General features: G+C 39.3%; 1 protein-coding gene across 3 annotated transcripts in view; it reads right to left on the bottom strand.

Annotated features, from left to right (window-relative positions):
• The window catches only part of mdfic (MyoD family inhibitor domain containing), a 38,321-nt gene extending 22,916 nt beyond the window's left edge, over positions 1-15,405 (bottom strand). For 2 of the 3 annotated variants that reach the window (XM_052030332.1, XM_052030330.1), the window contains exons 1-3: positions 15,041-15,405; positions 14,593-14,727; positions 7,078-7,212 (exon numbers count right to left, since the gene is read on the bottom strand). In XM_052030332.1, the coding sequence (XP_051886292.1) occupies positions 7,078-7,212; positions 14,593-14,677 (220 nt within the window). In that variant the 5' untranslated portion in view covers positions 14,678-14,727; positions 15,041-15,405. The remainder of the gene's footprint in view (positions 1-7,077; positions 7,213-14,592; positions 14,728-15,040) is intronic. The other variant, XM_052030331.1, reaches the window with a different exon arrangement.
• Between the last annotated feature and the right edge of the window lie 5,797 nt (positions 15,406-21,202).

Raw genomic sequence — 21,202 nt, 5'->3', positions numbered from 1 at the left:
AAACAACAAAATATTGCTGGATTTATTTCACAGTTGCCCATCAAAATCCTGCTGCACTAAACTTTTGAACAATGGACATAAATATCTTGATTTTTCTCTGAAGCCAATTAATAATGCAAAGATTCTGTTAACACTTGGCATACCAATGACAGGAGGCTTGAGGAAGTCCCATCAGCAGTGGTATAAATATGTAGATATAATATCCAAAACAGGTCCAAGTTTTGCCTTTTTACAAATGCCAAATGCTATAGTCAAAATGGAAAATGTGAACCTTCTGTATTGACTAGAGATATTAACAGTTCTCACACAAGACATTTTGCAAACAAAATTAATGCTCCAAAACATTCAACTGTGCAAATGAGACACTACTGCTTTTTAAACTTCTGTTTTGTTTGGCACATGAACTCATTAATATCGAATAGATTTTATTCATTTGGGAGATCTGGGTGCAACTGGCAAGGCCAGCATTTATTGCTCATCTCTAATTGCCCTTAAGGTGTTAGTGGTGAACTAACTGCCTTCTTAACTGCTGCACTTCCTTCTGTAGAAGATACTCTCACAGTGCTGTTGAGTACAGTGTTCCAGCATTTAGACCCAGTGATGAAGGAACAGCCATTTCCAATGCAGGGTGGTGTGTGACCTGGAGAGAAACCTGTGGGTTATAGTCCACCTTTATAGCTCTTATTGGAGTAGCCTGAGCAAGTAACAATAATGCATCGTGTAAACGGTATATAAGCACTGTGCACTATTAGTGGAGGGAATGAATATTTAGGGTGGCAGATGGAGTGCCAATCAAGCATGCTGCTTTGCTCTAGAACTCATCCAGGCAAAATGGAAGCATTCCATCACACTCTTGCCCTGTGCCTCACAGATGGTGGAAGATTTTGGGGAGTCAGGAGGCAAGCTATTTGCTATAGAATTGTAGCATCTGACCTGTTCCTGAAACCACAGTATTTATGCAGCTGGTCTAGTTGACTTTCTGATCAATGGTAACCACCAAGATATTGATTGGGGGGGGGTGGGGGGAGGTCGATGGTAATGCCAATGAATGTCAATGACAGATGGTTATACTCTCCTTTTTGGAAATGTAGTGCTTTTATGATACAGTTATTACTTGCCTCTTCTCAGCCATGCCAAAACGTTGCCTAGGTCTTGATGCAGGCTGGCATGTGCTTGTTCATTTGCAGGGGAGTTGTGACTGAAATTAAATATAACGGGATGAGGGAATATCCTCATCTCTAACCCTTTGATGGCAGGCATTTAGAAACACCAGACCCAAAAAGGCGCACAAATGAAGAAGCACATTTAAAACCCATAAAAACATTTTCATAACAAGTGATTACTAATTAGATCAAAGTGAACGAGTGCCTCAAGACCAGACTGATCTTTTCAAAATTAAGTACTGTAACTTGTGGGGTGGTGCCAGAAAATCAATGACAATAATTGCTGCTAAAAGATCTCAAGTACTTGTCCTGAGGGGAAAGCTCCAGATTGGTCTGCATATGATACTTAATACCTTCCAAATTAACTGAGCAAGCCAATCCATTGCAGAGTGGAATGTAAATTTGGTCTTTCTATCATTGCCCACATAACAGGAAAATATGAAAAAAAGATCTTGCTGTTCATTACCCTTCTAATACTTCAAGTTCTCCCTTAAACTTCTCACCAAATAGCAGAGATCAAGACTCCCTCTTTTCACGTGTCAAATACTCTTTAATAAGTGCTATGAAGTCAGAAGCAAACTGCAGAGCTCTGGGACAGAATGAAGTTTCTTTCCAGTGTGATGATTTAATTGTAATTGAAAGCAAGAAATTATCATTTAACCCCAACTCTAAAACTTGGCCCATAAGCAGAATAGAAAGCTTATTGTGCCACTGGGACAGATAGCAAACTATTAAGCTAGATTTATAGGTATTGGTACCTGTCGGAATGACAAGCCAACAGCACTGGAGTGCCAAAGTGATTGATGCTGGGGTGCTGAAAGATACAAATTGTTGCGGTCAGAACACAGAGCAGACAAATCAGCAATACTAAACCTGGTGTCATAACCTAAACAATTGGGGTTATCAGGCAAGTATGCAGAAATAAAACAATTTCAGCATGGATTAAGAGGAGGAAATGAAAGTGTGGGATTGCAAATAAAATGCATGTTTAAATAAAAAGGCTGATTTATGAAACAAGTAATTAGTAAGGCAAAGCAAAAAAAAAAAAAAAATTTTTGGAACATATGGCACAAACCTGAACACTCCTTTTATTCTACGCACTCTAACATCATAAACACACATGGCCTGCAACTTCTGTTTAAAAACCAGCACGCCAAGTGGACTCTCATAATTGCAGAGTTAGGAACTCCTATGCAAGCATGCACAAAGATAGGTCTGAACAGGAATCCAAACTGTCAAGGAGCCCAACAATGGGATACCTACCCATGGTCCTTGCATCAGTATGCAGGTTCAAGGACTGCATTTACTTGAAATGGCCAAGAACAGCTGTGAGAAGTATTAGGTGGATGTAAATATACAATAACTCAATTACAATCCATTTGTTTTAAGTGTAAATATAAACTATATGTTGCAATAGTTTTTAAATCAATAACAGTGACAATCATGCATTGTCAAGTACAGATGGTGAGCTGGCCTGTGCAAGTCAGAATTGGAATTTTCATTCTTCTACTCTCAGTGCCACATTCCAAATCCACTGGAAGAATGAGCAAACCAATGTCAATTGTTCTTGCATTGAGGCTTTAATTACATTCAGTTGGCTTGAAGGCTATGTTGCTCACCTGCCTGACCCCAGATTCCCAAAACAAACACTCCATTCCAATCTCAGCCATGGGAAGAGATTAAGGAGACCTTCTCATTTAAAACTATTACTATTTATTACCATTGCACACTGACACTTCAAAACCTGTATTTTTTTTTACAAAATTGTCAAAGAAAATTTGTTTTTCAATTTATGGTTAAAAGCTTTCTTGCTTATTTTCCATGCTGCACCCGAATACAACTATCAGGTACTTGATCCAAATTCCAACTCAAATAAAATCAACTATTTACTTCAAATCACTCTTCTGCAATGTTAAGTATATGGACTTAATGAAAGTTTTGTCTCAAAGTTCAACCGTTCTAAAATTTGGAAATCCAAAACAAAAAGAAAATACTGGAAACTCATGTCATTCAGCACTTTATTTTAATTAAAGTGGTAGATTAGCAATATAGAGGCAGAGTGGTGGTGGGAAGAGTGTTCTACAACCATTTAAACCACTATGATACTGACACATTTGCAGAAACTGTCAGCCTACAATGCCTTCTGCTCCCTCCTCTCCATTTCTCTGTCAAAATTCACTGTTGTTTTTTTTTAAAATCACTCAACTCCCATTATTCACCAGCCCATCCCCTTGATATACCAACTTTAAAAAAAAGCCTTCTTTGCCCCAACTTATGCCAAAATTTTTCAAGGCTTTTTTTTATCCCAGTCTGTAAAAAAAATTCAGCTCAAGCCCTCAGACCTCTCTTCACCCAATATCCTTCACCCTTCCATCTCCAAGACCTTTGCAAGTGCTATCACTCAGATGATTGCTAAATCATTCCAAATTCACCCATGAAAGCCATTCAATGTGATTCCATCCTAAACAGTGCAGCCCCAGTCTTCATTCAATTGTTACCTCTCCCTGGTCTTTGAAAAAGTTAACCATGTTTCTTATTCAGCACTGTGTTGGGAATAAAGGTGCCATTTCCACTCTAGCTCCAAGGAACCTGTTGAAACCAATGTGAGACCCATAAATTTTGCCACAGGTAGGAGAGGAATTGTTCAGCAGAGTCAGCAGCTGGGCATTGTTTGTGACATGATGCATTCCTTCCACCATTTACAATGAGCTTGTGTCTGCTTCCAATTCATGGATTTTGAAACTTCTAAATATATCCTGATTGCTCCTTCTTTACTTAGAATAGAATGGGTCAGTAATTCCCAGGAGTCTGTGGAGATGTTGCATTTCAAAAAGAATCTGAGAACATCCTTGAATCTTTTCCTCTGTCCTCTTGGTAATCTTTTCACATAGGACAGCTCAGAATAGTGTGTCTGTTTTGAAAGATTGGTGTGGCCTGCCCAAAGAAGCTAATTAAGGGCAATTAGGGCCCCAGTGCCAGGAAGCAAAAGGACATGGACATTGGTTTATGACTTTACCAATGGATTTAGGATTTAAGTGATAGCATTAATCATCTCTCTCCAGTATTCCTCTCAGATGATCTAAGCAAACAAGGCCAGGCTTTTCAGAAATTGTTAGGTAACATTTCTACACATCAAAAAAATGGTATAAAAGTTTGAAAAAACAGATGGAATTAAAATCGGCAACTAAGGTGGAATTCATTCTGGGGCTGTTGTTAACCAAAAGTAATTAAGGGCTGAGACAAAGACTAAATCAGCCATGAACTCAACAAATGGCAGAAGCAGCTCAAGATGCTAACCAGCCTATTCCTGTGATATGATGTTCTTACGTTCCCCTCTGAGATTTTAGCAACAGACACAAGAAGATAGTTTTTTTGAGTTTGTATTGGCAGGATGGGGCGGTAGCCTTGCCTGCCAAAGAAATCTATTAGGAAACTGAGTGCATTAAATTTTATGTACAGGAAAAGTCAACCTAAAATTTGAACAGTAATCACTTTACTCCAGCCAAAGCTTTTGCCATTAACAGGGCTTTTAAACTCCTGCAGGTCTTTAAATACTGCAGCAAAGTGATATTTACCATGTGAACCAATTCCAAATCAGGGAAGTTGACAACACTTGAAGCAGATATAATTGCTAATTAAACTGACCCTCAAAGCACCTTACAAGTTACAGCCCTATCAGCACCAGTGACATCAGCAGTGCGTCACTCTCATCCTGCCATACTTCCGGCAGGATTTCCATCCTTGTGGAAACTCCAGACTTTTGGAGCATCACACCAAACAACAACAGAAAAATTCAACTCCAAGGTTAGACAAATGCAGGCAGCTGTGATTATAATGTGCTACTTTCTAAATCCAAGTATTGTTTGACCTTATTGTAACCCTCTTGTTCCGAGTCAGGACGAGGTGGGTACAAACCATAGATTTGTGAATATAATTTAGGCTGCCACTAAGGGAATGCTATTAATCTAAAGGCATTCTCATTCAGATGAGACTGTTCATTTAATTCTCTTCGAAGCTCTCTCCATGTCCTGACCAACTAACACTTCAAGCAAAAAAAAAACCTGGTCATTTTTCTTTTTGCTGCCTTGGAAACCAGTTTAATGTATTAATTTGCTAAAATTGTTTAATTTTGAATTATAAATTAAATAAATTTCTTTATATTTTCATACTAAGTTATCAGCAAAAATTCAAATTAAATACTTCATACAAAGTAAATGTACAGTAAAATCAATATCAGCTCAAATTCTTTCTAGTTACTTCTCAAAACAAAAATCAAAAATAAAAGTAGACAAAAATAATTTACTAAAGATTTTAGTGTAAACAATTCAAAATTGCTCAGTGAGAACACACGCAAAAGATGATATTTTGAATTATTCTGTATCAAAAGAGGATAGGTAACCAATAAATATGTACAAAGCCTAGTTTCTAATTTATAAGGAAATAGATACAAATATAGTTTAAGAATTCCTATTATCAATCTGAATTAACAATTTCTCAAAACATTCACTCATTGTGCAAAGTATATTATTATGGCAACAAGCCCTGCAGACTAACCACTATCATCTCGCAATCTAGGTAACAAAAGTAATACAATGGACTCTAATCAAGCTTGAGGACAAGTGGCAAAATAGGTTTAACTGCTGCTCAATCTAATCAGAAGCAAGCACGTACAAGCATTGGGTGGGGTCCCATGAAGCAAGTGACGTACTATCAAACAAGATCCAAACTCAGGAACAGGAGAAAGGTGGTTACTGAAGACATGTTACTAAATATTCCATAAGAACTTAGTTTTGAGGGGGTAGGGAATGCTGTGCCCAGTTAGGTCTCAGACCACCCTGCAATGGTTGCAACTTCATCTACAAAAAAAAACACCAAAAGTTGTTCTTTTGAAATCTTCTTCAAAATTATATTAAAGATGATTTTAAGATTTACTATCCTCAATTAACTAAACAAAGATAATTAAATCTATGGCATGATTAGTTTTAAACCCAAGTATCTCCAGAACTTATTTACATCTGTAATAACAAAAACAGGACCAGTCAAAAGTAGTCAATACAAGTAAAAGCTTAAAATTTATACACAACTTGAAATTTAATGGGATACAAATCTGCATATTTTTTGCCTGCATTGGCAGTAGTATCACTACTGAATTTACTAGCTCAATTTCTTTTGATGCCTATCCAGGAGACCTGAAGTTTCTTTATTCATACTCAATACTCATTACAAGCCCTCTTCACAAAACAGTTAATTAGTGCTGGCTTCAGGCTTTACTGACAACATAAGCTTCTGCTTCACACTATTTTCAATTGATTATTGAAAAAATTCTGTTGCTATTTTTCAAAGAATAGATCTCTAGAATTTTTTGAGAGGGCTGACAGCAAGATAGCAAAAAGAGGCCAAAAGAAAAATAATGCTAATATATAAAGTACTCTCAATACTTCCTACTACATCTGTATCTACAAGATAAAACAAGAAATGTATAAACCAGAATTGTTCTAAACCTAGCTCATAATATCACATTAAGATTACTTCACACAGTAGTGTTTCAATGAATGCATACAAGACTGATTCCACCAGTTTAATTTGTTCTTCAATGCAACAAATCTGTAAAGATCCCCACCAGGTTACACAAAATTAACTCTTTTACAAGTTTGGCTTTATGATACTATATAAAAAAAGCAGTATTTTCTCAGCAATACCTGCTATTTTTGACAAAACTGTTAATATTCTCTGACAGCCATCATTCTGTTAAAGCAATGCTGTCAACTCATGTTAATTCACTAACATTATGGCATTTGACACAAGCTAACTGTGCATCATCACTATCTGTAATTGTGGTATTATTGTAATACTGTCAGACAGCAATTTGTTCCACAATGCACTACATTAGTCAAAAGACCTTTCATGAACTTACTTCTGATGAGGTCACCAGTGGTGTCATTTATCAGGTTTGATGGGTGTGGTGCATCCAGATGGATGGCCCAGTTACCTGGTGGTGGTAAAGTCTCCGGCCGTGAAACTTTTCTCTCCTCATCATGTTTATTGGCATCTGAAACCCAGAGACAATTATTCAACATTGTATCTGCTTCCCCAATTATTAAGAATGGTTTAAAGGAATCCCTTTTTTCAGGTTTAGAATATTTCCATCATTCCGGTCATTGAACAAGATACAGAAGTTTCTCAAGTGAACAAATTGAAACATCACTGTTTGAATTCTATTTCAAGAAAAAGCAATTTACTGCATTTTAAAGAGCATATCAACACATCACACCAGAAGGAATTAAATATGAACAGAGATAAAAAGTTAAATAATTTTACTTTGGAAGAAGGGGCAGAACAAAAGTAGTAGCATTACAATGACAGTCGATATCAATAAAGGAACTGATTGTAAATAAATTCAAGGATTCCTACACTGGAAGCATACAAATTAACTAATATAATTTCAGAAAAGGAAGACTCCTGCCTGACTAAATACTTGGAGGAAGTCCCATCTGGTCCTACCATGCTCTTTAATGCTTACCAAAGACCTTACAGCTGCAAACTCAGAATGAGACCCAAGAATCAATTAAGAAAACAGCTGAAATGTGGGAAGTAATGAGTCATTTTTTTTTAAAAAGTGGAATGCTCCAGAGTTTGGATGGGAGATAACACTGGCTGTTAACATAAAAATATTTGGATTTAAAACCTTAAACACAACCTACACAAATCTGCACACAACATTTAGTGGTGATAAATAATGTATTCAAATTTACTGTTCAAGAATAGAGTCTCAATAGAAATATAAATGGAAGCTAAAATGCAAACAAATGAAAAGTACCACACATTTGAAAAACAAAGCTCTACAAACCACTTTGAACTAGATAAAAATGAAATTGAAAGAAATCCTTGGTTTCAACTCAAAATAATTGATCACAGCAGGGCAGCAATTGGTGACAAAACCAGATATCAAACTATACAAGCAAAAAAGGGTACAAGTTTGGTCCAGTTTACTTTTGAGTACTGCATTGAGTTCTGTCAAGAGAAGAGCAAACACCATTTCAACCTTGAGTAAATGAAGATCAAGAACAGCAGATGCTGGAAATCTAAAATAAAAGCAAAAATACTGTAAATACTCACCGGATCAGATAACATACATCAAAAGAAAAAGAGTTCATGTATTAGATTGATAGACCTTTCATTAAGGGCAATAAAGGTCTTCCTTCTTCCCAAACCTTGGCTTCCCTTCTCCTATAACTGACAGAGCCCTTAATTGCATCTCAACTATTCCCCCCCCCCCCCAAACTCTGCTCTCATGCCCTCTCCTCCTGGATACAGGGAGGATAGCGTTCTCCTGGTCCTCACTTCCCATCCCATTGCATTTAAATTAATCCTTCACATTTTCTGCCAACTTCAACAGATTCCACCCGCAAACCTACTTCTATTTCTACCCTCTTCCCCCATGCACAGCCCCCTTTTCAACACGAGGAGACATTTAAAAGAGATCTGAGGGGCAAATTTCCCCTCCTCCGCCATACACAGAGGGTGGTGATTAAGTGGAATTAGCTACCATCAGAAGTGGTTGAAGATACAATTACACTATTTAACAGTCATTTGTACAAGTACTTAGATAGGAAAGGATTAGAGGTATATGGGCATAATGCAGGCAAATGGGATTATAGTAGATAGGCACTGCAGTCAGCATGAATGAGTTGGGTAGAAGAGCCATTTCTATACTGTACAGCAAAGAAAAAGTATCAAAAGGGACTATTCCCTTCAGAACTCCCTGGTCTGTGTCCACACCAACCACTCCCCTTCTTGTGACACCTTCCCATGCAAATGCAAGAAATGCCGCATCTGTCCTTTTCCATCTCCTCCCACCCTCCCATCCAATGGATTGCATCCTGCATCTACAATGCAATCTTCTTTACTTTGAAGAAATCAAATGCAGATTGGGTTGCTGCTCTGTGAAGAACCTGCATTTAGTCAGGGGGAGTGACTCGCTTTAATTTTCTATCCCACTCTCATTCTGACCTGTCTAATGTAGGCTTGAAGAACAGCACATCATCTTCCATTTGGGTCCATTGCAATCTTCCAACCTCAATATTGAATTCAACAACTTCAGGTAACTGGTTTTCTTTCTCTGTATCAGCACTGGCCATTTCTGCTTTAAGTCATCCATTGGCTTGATTGTTCTCTATCCAATAGCACAGAATCACCTCCCAGGCACATCCTACAGCCCTGCATTTCACAAGTTCCATTGTCTGTATTCCCACTTTCTAACTGCTCTCACTTTATTGCAGCCTACAAGACTCGATATTGAATTCTCCAACTTCAGATAACTTGCTCCTTCTTTGTGTTTGCATCAGAACTGGCCATTCATGGTGGCCATTCCTCTACCTATCCCCCCTTCCCCACCCCAATTTGTATATTCTGACCAACTCAGCACATTACAGTAGGCTAGACTACACAACATCACCCAGGCTTCACAACGTTAGCAAACACATTACACAAAGGAGCTTAACTGTCCATTCAATGGCTACATCATCTCGCCCTATTACAGACATTCGTTTTGTTCCATCCATTGCCCTCCCCCATCTGGTCTGCCACTTAGACTAATTCGCTTTCTCCCTCAGTTCTGAAGAAGGGTGTTTGACCAGAAATGTTAACAGTTTCTCTTTCCACGGATGCTAATTGATTTGCTAAATTCTTCCAGCATTTCTGTTTAAGATTCCAGCACCTGCAGTTTCATTTGTTTCCCCAAAGATTTCTTTTTTGTCTGACCCATCCTCCCCCGACCACCCTCCCCAGCCTTCTCTGCAACTTTAAATTAACTTGTTTTCTCTTTTCCAGTTCTGGCAAAGGAACTGACTTGGGAGGTTCATTTTGTTTCTCTTTCCACACATTCTGCCTGACCTGCAGTGTTTCCAGCATTTTCCATTCTTATTGCAATTCTAAGAACTGGTTCTGAAAATTCCAAAAGATACTTTTGTGCAGCAATCGAGGCTGGATTATAAAATTAAGGAAAAATCCAAGACAAGTTCTTAATCTTTACAGCTCAAAATTATGGCGAAAGTAAATTCATAACCTCAGCAGTATTTCAAACTAAGATTAAAATTCAAAGCAATAAAGGCAAATTTAGGCATGTCAAGCAGTTCTTTCCTCGAACAAAATTTCAATAAATAGCTTTTGGGTACAGAAGTGAATCAAAATTCTTGAAAATGTCATTTGCCTTATTGTCATTATTACCATCAGTAGGATCTTTGAGTTTATCTTAGCTTGTCTATTCACAATGGCCTATCACATGCCTATATTGCAATTCTTGATTAAACACGAGTTAATTACTCCTCCTAAATCTCAGAATACATTTAATGCATGCCTGCCTTAATACTATTATTGCCACTGATTAGTTAAGCAATTCAAGTTCCCAAACTAAGTCTTCTGTAGCTATTCCATCAATACTGCTTTGTCTGTGATCTTCCAATACTTTTACAGATCCATGGCATCCTACATGTTCCTTCTACAAAAAGTAGAAGTCACACGTGGAATTGCATTGATGCTCTGTCCAGATATTTTGGATTGAGCAGATTTCATATTGGTCAAAACTGTCTTGGTTTAAAAATCCTGATGATTCATTTGATTATCTGTCTTATTTTTAAACAATGCTGTGAATGGAGTTCACAAATCAATTTATTCCAGTGCACGTATGGCACATGCAAAGTTCAGCAGATTGTTCATGATGCAGTTTAGGAATTGTGCATTAAATTTTCAAAAAATTTATAAGAATTCATTGAACCACCATGTTGTGCCGACCCTTAAACCACGCCTGAGACTATCTAACCCCTTCCTCCCACATATCCCCCTATTTTAAATTCCTCCATATGCTTATCTAACAATCTCTTGAACTTGACCAACGTACCTGCCTCCACCACTACCCCAGGCAGCGCATTCCATGCACCAACCACTCTCTGGGTGAAAAACCTCCCTCGAATTTCCCACCTTGCAAACATTACAGTTTCATTCAATAATTTGATCCTGTGACGTGCAAAGGACTTGGAGTCAGGGGGAACTCCTCATTATGTTCCTCCTTTCCGATTTCTGACATAGGAAATTTAAAAAATCTTTAATATTAACTTTTAACTTAAACAACACTAATTCACCTTAATTTTACTAGAGTTCCTTGAAGACTTATTTGATCAAATGCTGCTTTGATATCAAAGGTGGTCATTCTAACTTTTGGAATTCAGCCCTTTTCTCCATGTCTGCACCAAACCTGTAATTAGATCCAGAGCCAAGTGCTTGCTACCAGGAGAACCCTAAATTATCATGATGGTGGAGAAGAACCTCTTGATAACATTGCTGATGGCACTTCCCATTACTTCACTGAGCTTATGATAGTAAGATACCAAGTTTGTAAGATTTGTCCAACCGAGGACAGAATTGGGGAATTTTGTTTTACGATGCAAATTACACAAGCAGGATCTTGCACTTTGCCAAAATGGTTGATGGTAAATTCATGGGAATGTTGGGAAGGTTCTGAATTTTGACTGTGATATTTTAAGCTCCAAAATAAGAACAAGAATGGTTTTGTAAAACTTGGGACATTCAACTTTGTTGGGAGATTGAAAAAGGATGTCACTGCTCAATACTTCCTTTCCAATGAAGTACTGATGATTGCCCATTTTACTAATGCATTATGAGGACTGATAATTCTTCCTATTTTGAAGGAAAGGAAAGAGATTGGTGGATCAGTCACAGGAAAACCAAATTTGGTACACTTCTGATGGCAAAGATCCAATATTCTACCACATAGTACCTCGGACAACGTATAGTGGAAAGGCTTTTCCTCTGGTCCTCTGTGACCTCCCGCCATCCTGGATGGAGGGCCACTCAAGTGCATCGTCCTGAATGGTAACAAGCTTCTTGAGAGTTTTTGGTACTGCATTCATCCAGGCAATTCCATCACACTCCTGATTTGTTCCTTGTCGATGGTGGAAAGGCTCTGGGCTGTCAGGATGCAAGTCACTCACCACAGAATATCCAGCCTCTGACCTGCTGTTGCAGATGTGGTATTAATGTAGCTGGTCCAGTTGAATTTCTGGTCAGTGATGGCCCTTAAGTTATTGATGGTAAGGGTTTCTGTGATGATGATGTAATTGAATGTCAAGGGGACGTAGCCGGGCTCTCTCTTATTGGAGATGAGCTTTGCCTGGCACATCTGTGTTGGCATATGCCTGAATATTGTCCAGGTATTGCTGCATGCAGATATGGGCTAGTTCATTTGCTGATGCAAATTGAATTGAACATATTTCAATATTCAGCAAACGTTCTCAGTTTGGGTTTTAACAGGACCACTTGGCTCTAGATCTAAGTCACAGCTTTAGCCCAAATATACACCAAAGAGCTGAATTTCAGAGGCAAGGTGAGAGTTGCTGCTCTTGACATCAAGGTAGCATTTGACCAGGTGTGGCATCAAGGGACCCTGGTAAAATACTGAAGTCAGTAGACTTCAAAGAGAAAACACTCAGGACTTGGAGATTTACATTGCTTTGCTTTTAAGACTCCAGAATGAACTCCTTCAGGAACCAGGGACTTGTCGGAATGCAGTTACAACAATTTGAGAGACCAGAGAGAGACTTGCATGGGAAAAGGGGTGTGGAGAGTGCTTCCTGGAATTTCCCAACATCTTTCACTTAATGATAACAAGGCCATTGGATGAAAAGGACTAAAGTGTTAGGGCATGTGTTGCAGATTTTTGGATGAACTTGTTTGTACAAGTTGGAAAGGGGAGGGGGGTTGAGAGAGAAGCAGGGCTTGGGGAACACAGGAAGAGCAAAGAGGGGAATGTAGTCAGCAGCCAGGAATGGAATTTGTGATGGGGACAGAATAGAATAGCTTTGATCTTCCCACTAAAATGAAAAACCCATCACCTCTTTTCATTTTCTTTCTCTGGAGGAAAGGGAACAATCAAATTCTTAAAACATGGGTAATGAGAATAAAAAAAAAAGTTTTTGTAGGAGCAAAAATTTCAAAAGGGAATGAGTTAATGACTGAAACTGTGAAAGTATTTATATATTCTATAAAAAGTTCCAACTGTAAAAAAAACCGACTACACATCACAATTTATTCACAGGTGGTGCCTCTAATCTCACCGAATGCTGTTATTTTACTTCAGATGAAACAAGCCAACTTGATTTTCTCTTAAACTTCACTCATAAACTGAAGTCTCAATTTATTTCTCTGCTCTTATCAGAATATGTACATCTGCCAAGCTCAAACAGAATTACTGTGTTACTGATTGATTTCATATGTGGCAACAATACAATAATGAAAGGCCAAGGAAAGTTGAGGTTTTATAAATAAATGCAATGGAAATAAAACATGTCTATTCAGTAAACAACTGCTTAGCACAAATAAACAAAAACACAAATAATTGCCAAAATTTAACTCTGGCACAACTAAGCACCAATTTCATGCATTCAAACTGCAATTTTTCTGGAGCTAGATTTTACATGAAATCAGTTGTGTTAAGTTTAATTGTGCTCCATTGCTTGTTTGTTATTCCTACCTTTTGACAAGATGATGATAACACCAAACCGTGGTCCAATGAAATTTTCTGGGGACTTATATAAAACAGCTGCTTCAACAATAATGAACTTCAAAGAGGCTTTCAAGTGATTTGATTAATTTAAAATTTAATTACAGCACTTTTTATAAATTTCAATAGAAAGCTTGCATACATTAGAATCTTTTAGAAAACCAATGTTCTTTGCAAAAGACAGACATTCCAAAATTCTCAAACCAAAAATTATATTGCACACATAGAAGTGCCAGTGTAACTCCGAAAACCACCAAGGGAACCATGAACCTGTGCACTATACACCCCAATCTTCAATGCAGTATGTACCACAAAGTGAAATCAAGTCAATTAAAACAAATGAAAAGCTTGGGGAAAACCATTCCTTTGAAGTACCAAATCAAAACATTGACCTTTAAAATATTCCAAAAGCTTAAGTTCAAAGCAAACTGTGAAAACTCAAGTTTCAATCCAAGTGCTGCCTTAAAAATACTTCCTTTTTTTCCCCCAATCAAATGCATACTTGAAATTATTGACGCCTGGTTGATCTTTCTAAAATATTCCTATGCTTAATAGAAACCTGAAATGTCCTGTATAAGTCTAGAGAAGATAGTTTTTCTAATTAATTCTTATTAAATATATACTGAATTGTACTAAGCAACAAACGTTGGTCTTTTAAATTTAGACCGAACCGTGGTCACATTCAAGGGCTGAATTATCCACCGGTAAAAGACAACTTACGGTTGCCCTACCAACCCCCAAATAAAGGGTCTCGATGTCCCGATGCAGGGTCTCGACCCGAAACGTCGACTGTTTATTTCCCTCCACAGATGCTGCCTGACCTGCTGAGTTCCACCACCCCCAAAGCCTCCTTACCATCAGTGTGGAGTAAAAGGCTGCTTTCTGTGCAAGTGTCGTCTTCTGGCCCTCCCGGCCCGGGGGACTCCTTCACCTGGGACATCAGCTAAGCAGCTCACTCAGGCACAGCTCCCAGAATCAGAACCAGCCTGCCTTAGAAAACACAAGGAGAGGAAAAAACTCAGGAGAACCACCCACAAGAATGTTTAAGATTTTAAAAAAAAGCTTCTCCACTCTACCCTTTCTGGGTGCCGAGTTTAATTTGCAGAATTATTTCTTCGTTCCCACCGTGAGCCATCACATGAACCACGTCAACAGTTGTTTCAAATTCCGAAGACAAAAATCAACAGTAACTGTGGATGGGACAGTCCCAGATGTCCAAATTAATCGAAGGACAAGCAGTGGACTGTCTGCAAAAAGCGCGCCATGGCTAGCCCAGGCCCTACATTTTTCGTGGGTTACGTACCTGGAAACCATCCCAGTCCCTTGTATTTTTCGAAGGTAATTTTATTGGGTTAATAAAAAGTTACAAAGTATCCGGACGGCGCCACTCGGTTACTGCTGCAGCCCAGCCGTGGGGGTAAACGGCGCTCAAAGAGCGCGGCGCACAGGCACTGGCGAGCCCGCAGCTCCCACACTATGCCTTCCAACTCATTCCTTCACTTTTTCTCACAGGGACCCCTGTTTCTTCTCCCTCTTTCTCCCCAGACTACAGTTTTTCATCATTTCCGGATGCCGATGGTATCCAGCGCTGGAGTCGGGCCATCGGGAGCGCTGAGCGCCCGCAGGGTCCACATGTCCGCCAGTGTACTGCTGCCTTCAACTGCGAGTCAATATGACATTTCACCTCATTATTTCTCTTAATCTGGGTTGCTATCAGTTCAATTATATATTTTTTTCTTTATGTGGAGAATTGCAGTAAAATATATTTCAGCTAGATTCAGCACACTCCTTCACTGAAAGCCATATATTAACAGTTACATAGTGCAAAACAGCTGATTCATTTTTGGATTAAAATGTTGCTTGCTATCCAGATGTTAAATGCGATAATTTGACAACTCTGATATCAGTTGTCAAACAGGCACCCAGGGCGCAGGACATAAAGTGTCTGCCTTTGAACTTTCACTGTCATTGCACTAACACAACCAACAAAATGAGAAATGCAAAGTAATCTGCTGAGGGAACTCAGTGGGCCACGCAGCACCTGTGGGAGGAAAGGAATTGTCAACTTTTCAGGTCGAAATCCTGTATCAGGACCCTGCATCCCACACCTGCAGTCTCTTGTGTCTCTGAGAAATGTAGAATTACATTTTCATTCAATACTGCACTTTTAAAAAAAGTTACTGTAATTCATAGTAATCTGGTATAGTATCTTCCTTTTTCTCATCTCCTTAGCCAGCTCCTCAGGCCTAAAGTTGATTTGGTTCTACTCCAGCTCAGTAGGTTCTTGGGTGGTAAATGAAGCCATTGTGAGGCCCACCACAGGTAGGGCAGAAGGTGCTGAGAGGGCATGTAGGTAGAAAGTTAGGGACATGCTGTTTTCCTCCTGTGTATCCTGGGCTTCTGTGGTTTTCAGCATCATCTTTAATGCATCTTTAATGCTCCTTCTGCAATTTGAGCAGCCATGAGCCATGGAATCTCAACAACTGGTGGGGAAAGAAGTTTTGAGAAGATCCTTGAATAATTGTTTCTATCTATCTGGTAATATCTTGCTATGATAGAGATCTAAATAAAGTACTTGTTTTGGGAGTCTGATCTGAACAATGTGGCTGGCTCATTGGAGCCAACTATTTTTAGAACATCAGTGCTTGGAACATAGGACTGGGAGAGAACACAGATACTGGTTCAATAATCTTGCATTGACATTGAATTTGCAAAGACAGCCTTGATGATAACTCTCAAATGTTTTGAGATGACTTGGAAGCATATAGAAGGACAGGGATCACTACTGCCCTATAGACCATGTGCCAGGTCGCAGTGCACCATCCTAACACAGAACATTTACTTAAAGGTCATAATCTGCTTTGCTCTACATTCTTCTTTTGGAAGAACTTTATCACTGTGAAAAGAAATTCTCCAGTTTAGCAAAAAAAAGTGGCAAATAAAATATTTTTAGGAAAAGTATTTCAAAGCAAGTAGTTTGAAAACTTACTATTATATTAGTGTGTTACAATCAAAATTCTTTGGCATTTTTCTTCAAAAGAATATTAAGTAAAAGTTTAGAAAATTTCCTCAGAATTTCAACTGTACAACTTATAATTATTGTAATCAACTCAAACCATTCAGATGGTCCCACTGCTAGTAAGCTCCCATATATTAACTTCGCTCCAACCAAAAAGAAAGAATACTGTGCCAGACTCACCATGCACACTTATACAGTTAGTCAATGGCCAAAATCAGCACCCCTTTCAATTACTTGGAAAAGGCACCAGAGCATTTGTGCCAGTGTCAATTTCAGTTAAATAATGCAAAGTAGAAAATGCAAGAGTGAAAATGAAAATAAACTGCAGATGCTGAAAATCCAAAGCAAAAACAGAAAATGCCTTAAAAACTCAGGAGGTCAGGCAGCATCTGTGGAAAGAGAAACTGTCAATGTTTTAGGTCTGTGACCCTTTGTCAGAAAATGTCAGAGATGAGGCTGGTTCCACAGATGTTCCTCTGTAACCTTCCCCAGTATCATACTCTCTTGAACATTTGCCTGAATTAACCTGGCAAAAAGCACAAATCACCTGGTCTTCTCAGTTATCCCCATCATCCTGTCCACTTCAGAAAGGACTGCAGCAATAGCTGCAGGAGGAGTGGCTAAGTCTACTTACATTAATGGGGAAGGTGACCTTTGGGTCAGCACTACATTAAGAAACAGTCTGTGGTCCACTTTTCCAGGATTTGACCAAAACTGTACTATTCCAGCATTACCTGAGAGAGCTCTATGAAATGTAAAAGCTGTGAGAACAGAATGAGGAGACATGTGGCTGATTCTACCACCCACCTTCCCTGATCTCCCCCCCCCCCACCCCCATCCACCGAGGTATGTTATTCATAATACATCATATTACAGAGACTCTATGCCTCTGTGCTCTAATCTTTAGAAATAATAATAGTCAAAAATTATTGGTATCGGTATTGGTTTATTATTGTCACTTGTACCGAGGTACAGTGAAAAGCTTGTCTTACAAACCGATCGTACAGGTCAATTCATTACACAGTGCAGTTACATTGAGTTAGTACAAAGTGCATTGATGTAGTACAGGTAAAAACAGTAACAGTACAGAGTAAAGTGTCACAGCTACAGAGAAAGTGCAGTGCAATAAGGTGCAAGGTCACAACAAGGTAGATTGTGAGGTCATAATCCATCTCATTGTATAAGGGAACCATTCAATGGTCTTATCACAGTGGGGTAGAAGCTGTCCTTAAGTCTGATGGTACATGCCCTCAGGCACCTGTATCTTCTACCCGATGGAAGAGGAGAGAAGAGAGAATGTCCCAGGTGAGTGTGGTCTTTGATTATGCTGGCTGCTACACCAACACGAGAGGTAAAGACAGAGTCCAAGGAGGGGAGGCCGGTGTCCATGATGTGCTGGGCTGTGTCCACAACTCTCTGCAGCTTCTTGCGGTCCTGGGCAGAGCAGTTGTTGTACCAAGCCATGATACATCCAGATAGGACGCTTTCTATGGTGCATCGGTAAAAGTTGATGAGAGTCAAAGGGGACAAACCAAATTTCTTTAGCCTCCTGAGGAAGTAGAGGTGCTGGTGAGCTTTCTTGGCTGTGGCATCTACGTGATTTGACCAGGACAGGCTGTTAGTGATGTTCACACCCAGGAACTTGAAGCTCTCAACCCTCTCAACCTCAACACCATTGACGTAGACAGGTGCATGTACACCGCCCCCTTTCCTGAAGTCAATGACTAGCTCTTTTGTTTTGTTGACATTGAGGGAAAGGTTGTTGTCATGACACCATTCCACTAAGCTCTCTATCTCCTTCCTGTACTCCAACTCATCGCTGTTTGAGATACGGCCTACAACGGTTCAGAAAAAGACTGCTGAGTGACTTGTTTGCATCTGTATGGTATTTCATGTTATGATGCAATTAGCTTAGTTTGCAAAGAGAGAGCGTACCGAAAGTTTTTAAAGTGTTTTTTTATTTTCCCTATCTAAATTGTAACCCCGTTATGAATATGTGATCTCATTGAAACTGTCTTCATACTTGAAATTTATTGAAGCAACAAATATATACTCAAAAGCATCACAGGAGTCAATTATCTAATAATCCAATGAGATACAACTTCTGTTTGCTGACCAGGTCACCTTTGAAGTTGTGTTTGACCATCTGGGATGGGATTCTGAAATTATGACATCGTAACATTAAGAATTGTCTCAGCCAACTAACACACACAAGGCAGGGGAAAGTGAAAGAAATGAAGCCTATCCATCCATGCTAGGTAGTGAGGAGGATTGTTATATCAAAGAGAAGTTGCAACCATAATTGTTCATGGCATGGGGTACTAGAGTCAGGAAGGAAGACCTGGTCAGTCATCAGCAGATGTTGGCAGGTAGACCACTGGGACAACGGATGTAGTAAGGGAAAGATGATAGAAGTCATGTCTCATTGGTTTGCAGGCTGATTGACTTCCGAGATTGCCATGAGTATACAGCGTGTTCAACTCAAGGTTTTCAAGGATAGAGAGAAAATGAATGAAATCCTGGTGTCAGCTGTTACCTCAAGGTTACTATAATCTCTCAACCTTAAGTAAAGGTGTTTCACCGCAGAATAAGAAATTATGGTCTTTTGTAGTTTATTAAATATCCTTAGTCAGGAGTTCTGCACAGCTGGAAGTAATGCAGTTACAGCCAGTTGTAAATATAGGTAGGCAGGCACCAGTCTTCTTAGGAGTGAGCAGGAGAAGGGAAAGTTCGATCAATTACCATCCATGTTTACTGAACTTTACATTTAATAGTATCAAACACAAACTAAAGTATTGGTTACATACTTTAAATTTAGTGATAAATCTTTTGTGTTTCTTTGTCTGTATCTATGTTGCACTTACTTTTCTCTTCCTTACTTCTCTTCCTTGTGGGGCTTTGCCTCTTATGATCAGCAGCCGCTGTCAGGACCAACATCCATTGTACTTCTCTGTCTCATTTTGTAGAACAGAATGTTCCAAGGCACCAAGTAGGTGATGTGCTGGATGGGATGAGAAAGGGGGAATAAAGTTAAATTTGGAGACGATTTCTTTTGAAAGTGGCATGAGACAAATGCCGACTTTTACACAAATAAAAAAACAAAATTCTGCAAATACTGCAAAGAGAAAAGAGAAAAAATACTGCAAAACTCAGTATTTCAGGCTCTGAATGTGGAGGGAGAAAAGAACATTTCAGGTTTATAATTGTTCTTCAAAACTGTTCTGCTTTTATGTTCTGTTTATAGAATGATGGCTAAATGTTGTTATATATGCCTGTGGATCGTACAGCTTCAGTCCTGGCTTAATATTGGACAAGCAATCAATCTGTGGCAAATGTTGAAGAGTTGATGATGGTATTGGTATTGGTTTATTATTGTCAATTGTACCGAGGTACAATGAAAAATTTGTCTTGCATACCGTTCGTACAGATCAGTTCATTACGTAGTGCATTGACGTAGTACAAGGTAAAAACAATAACAGAATACAGAGTAAAGTGTGACAGCTACAGAGGAAGTGCAGTGCAGGTAGACAATAAGGTGCAAGGTCATAACGAGGTAGATTGTGAGGTCAAGAGTCCATCTCATCGTATAAGGGAACCATTCAATAGTTTTATCACAGTGGGATAGAAGCTGTCCTTGAACCTGGTGGTATGTGCCCTCAGGCTCCTGTATCTTCTGCCTGATGGGAGAGGGGAGAAGAGAGAATGACCCGGGTGGGTGGGGTCTTTGATTAGGCTGGCTGCTTCACCAAGGTAGCGAGATGTATAGACAGAGTCCATGGAGGGGAGGCTGGTTTCCGTGATGCTCTGGGCTGTGTCCACATCTCTCTGCAGTTTCTTGCGGTCCCGGGCAGAGCACTTGCCACACCAAGCCGTGATGCATCCAGCTTTCTATGGTATATCGATAAAAGTTGGTGAGTGTCAAAGGGGACATGCCAAATTTCTTTAGCCTTCTGAGGAAGAAGAGTCGATGGTGAGCTTTCTTGGCAGTGGCGTCTACGTGGATGGACCAGGACAGGCTATTGGTGATGTTCACTCCTAGGTACTTGAAGCTCTCAACCCTCTCAACCTCAGCATCATCGATGTAGACAGGGGCATGTACACTGCCCCCTTTCCTGAAGTCAATTACCAGCTCTTTTGTTTTGCTGACATTGAGGGAAAGATTGTTGTCAACAACACCATTCCACTATCTTCTTCCTGTACTCTGATTCATCATTATTTGAGATACGGCCTACTACGGTGGTATCATCTGCAGACTTGTAGATGGTGTTAGAGCAGAATCGCTGATGGTGGTTGCAATCATACAATAATGGAGGCTGATTCCATGCTTAAAGTTAAAAAATGCCGGAAAGCAGCAAAGGACCCAAAAAACTCAGGACCAGTATTCTTTAAGCTTTAATTTCTCATAGTATCCTCTGAAACAAACACAAAGAAGCTTCTGAAATGTCA

This window comes from Pristis pectinata, chromosome 15, assembly GCF_009764475.1.
Source record: "Pristis pectinata isolate sPriPec2 chromosome 15, sPriPec2.1.pri, whole genome shotgun sequence".
In the NCBI taxonomy this organism is placed as follows: domain Eukaryota; kingdom Metazoa; phylum Chordata; class Chondrichthyes; order Rhinopristiformes; family Pristidae; genus Pristis; species Pristis pectinata.
The sequence above is the reverse complement of the archived record's forward strand: the minus strand, read 5'-3'. Positions and strand labels throughout refer to the sequence as shown.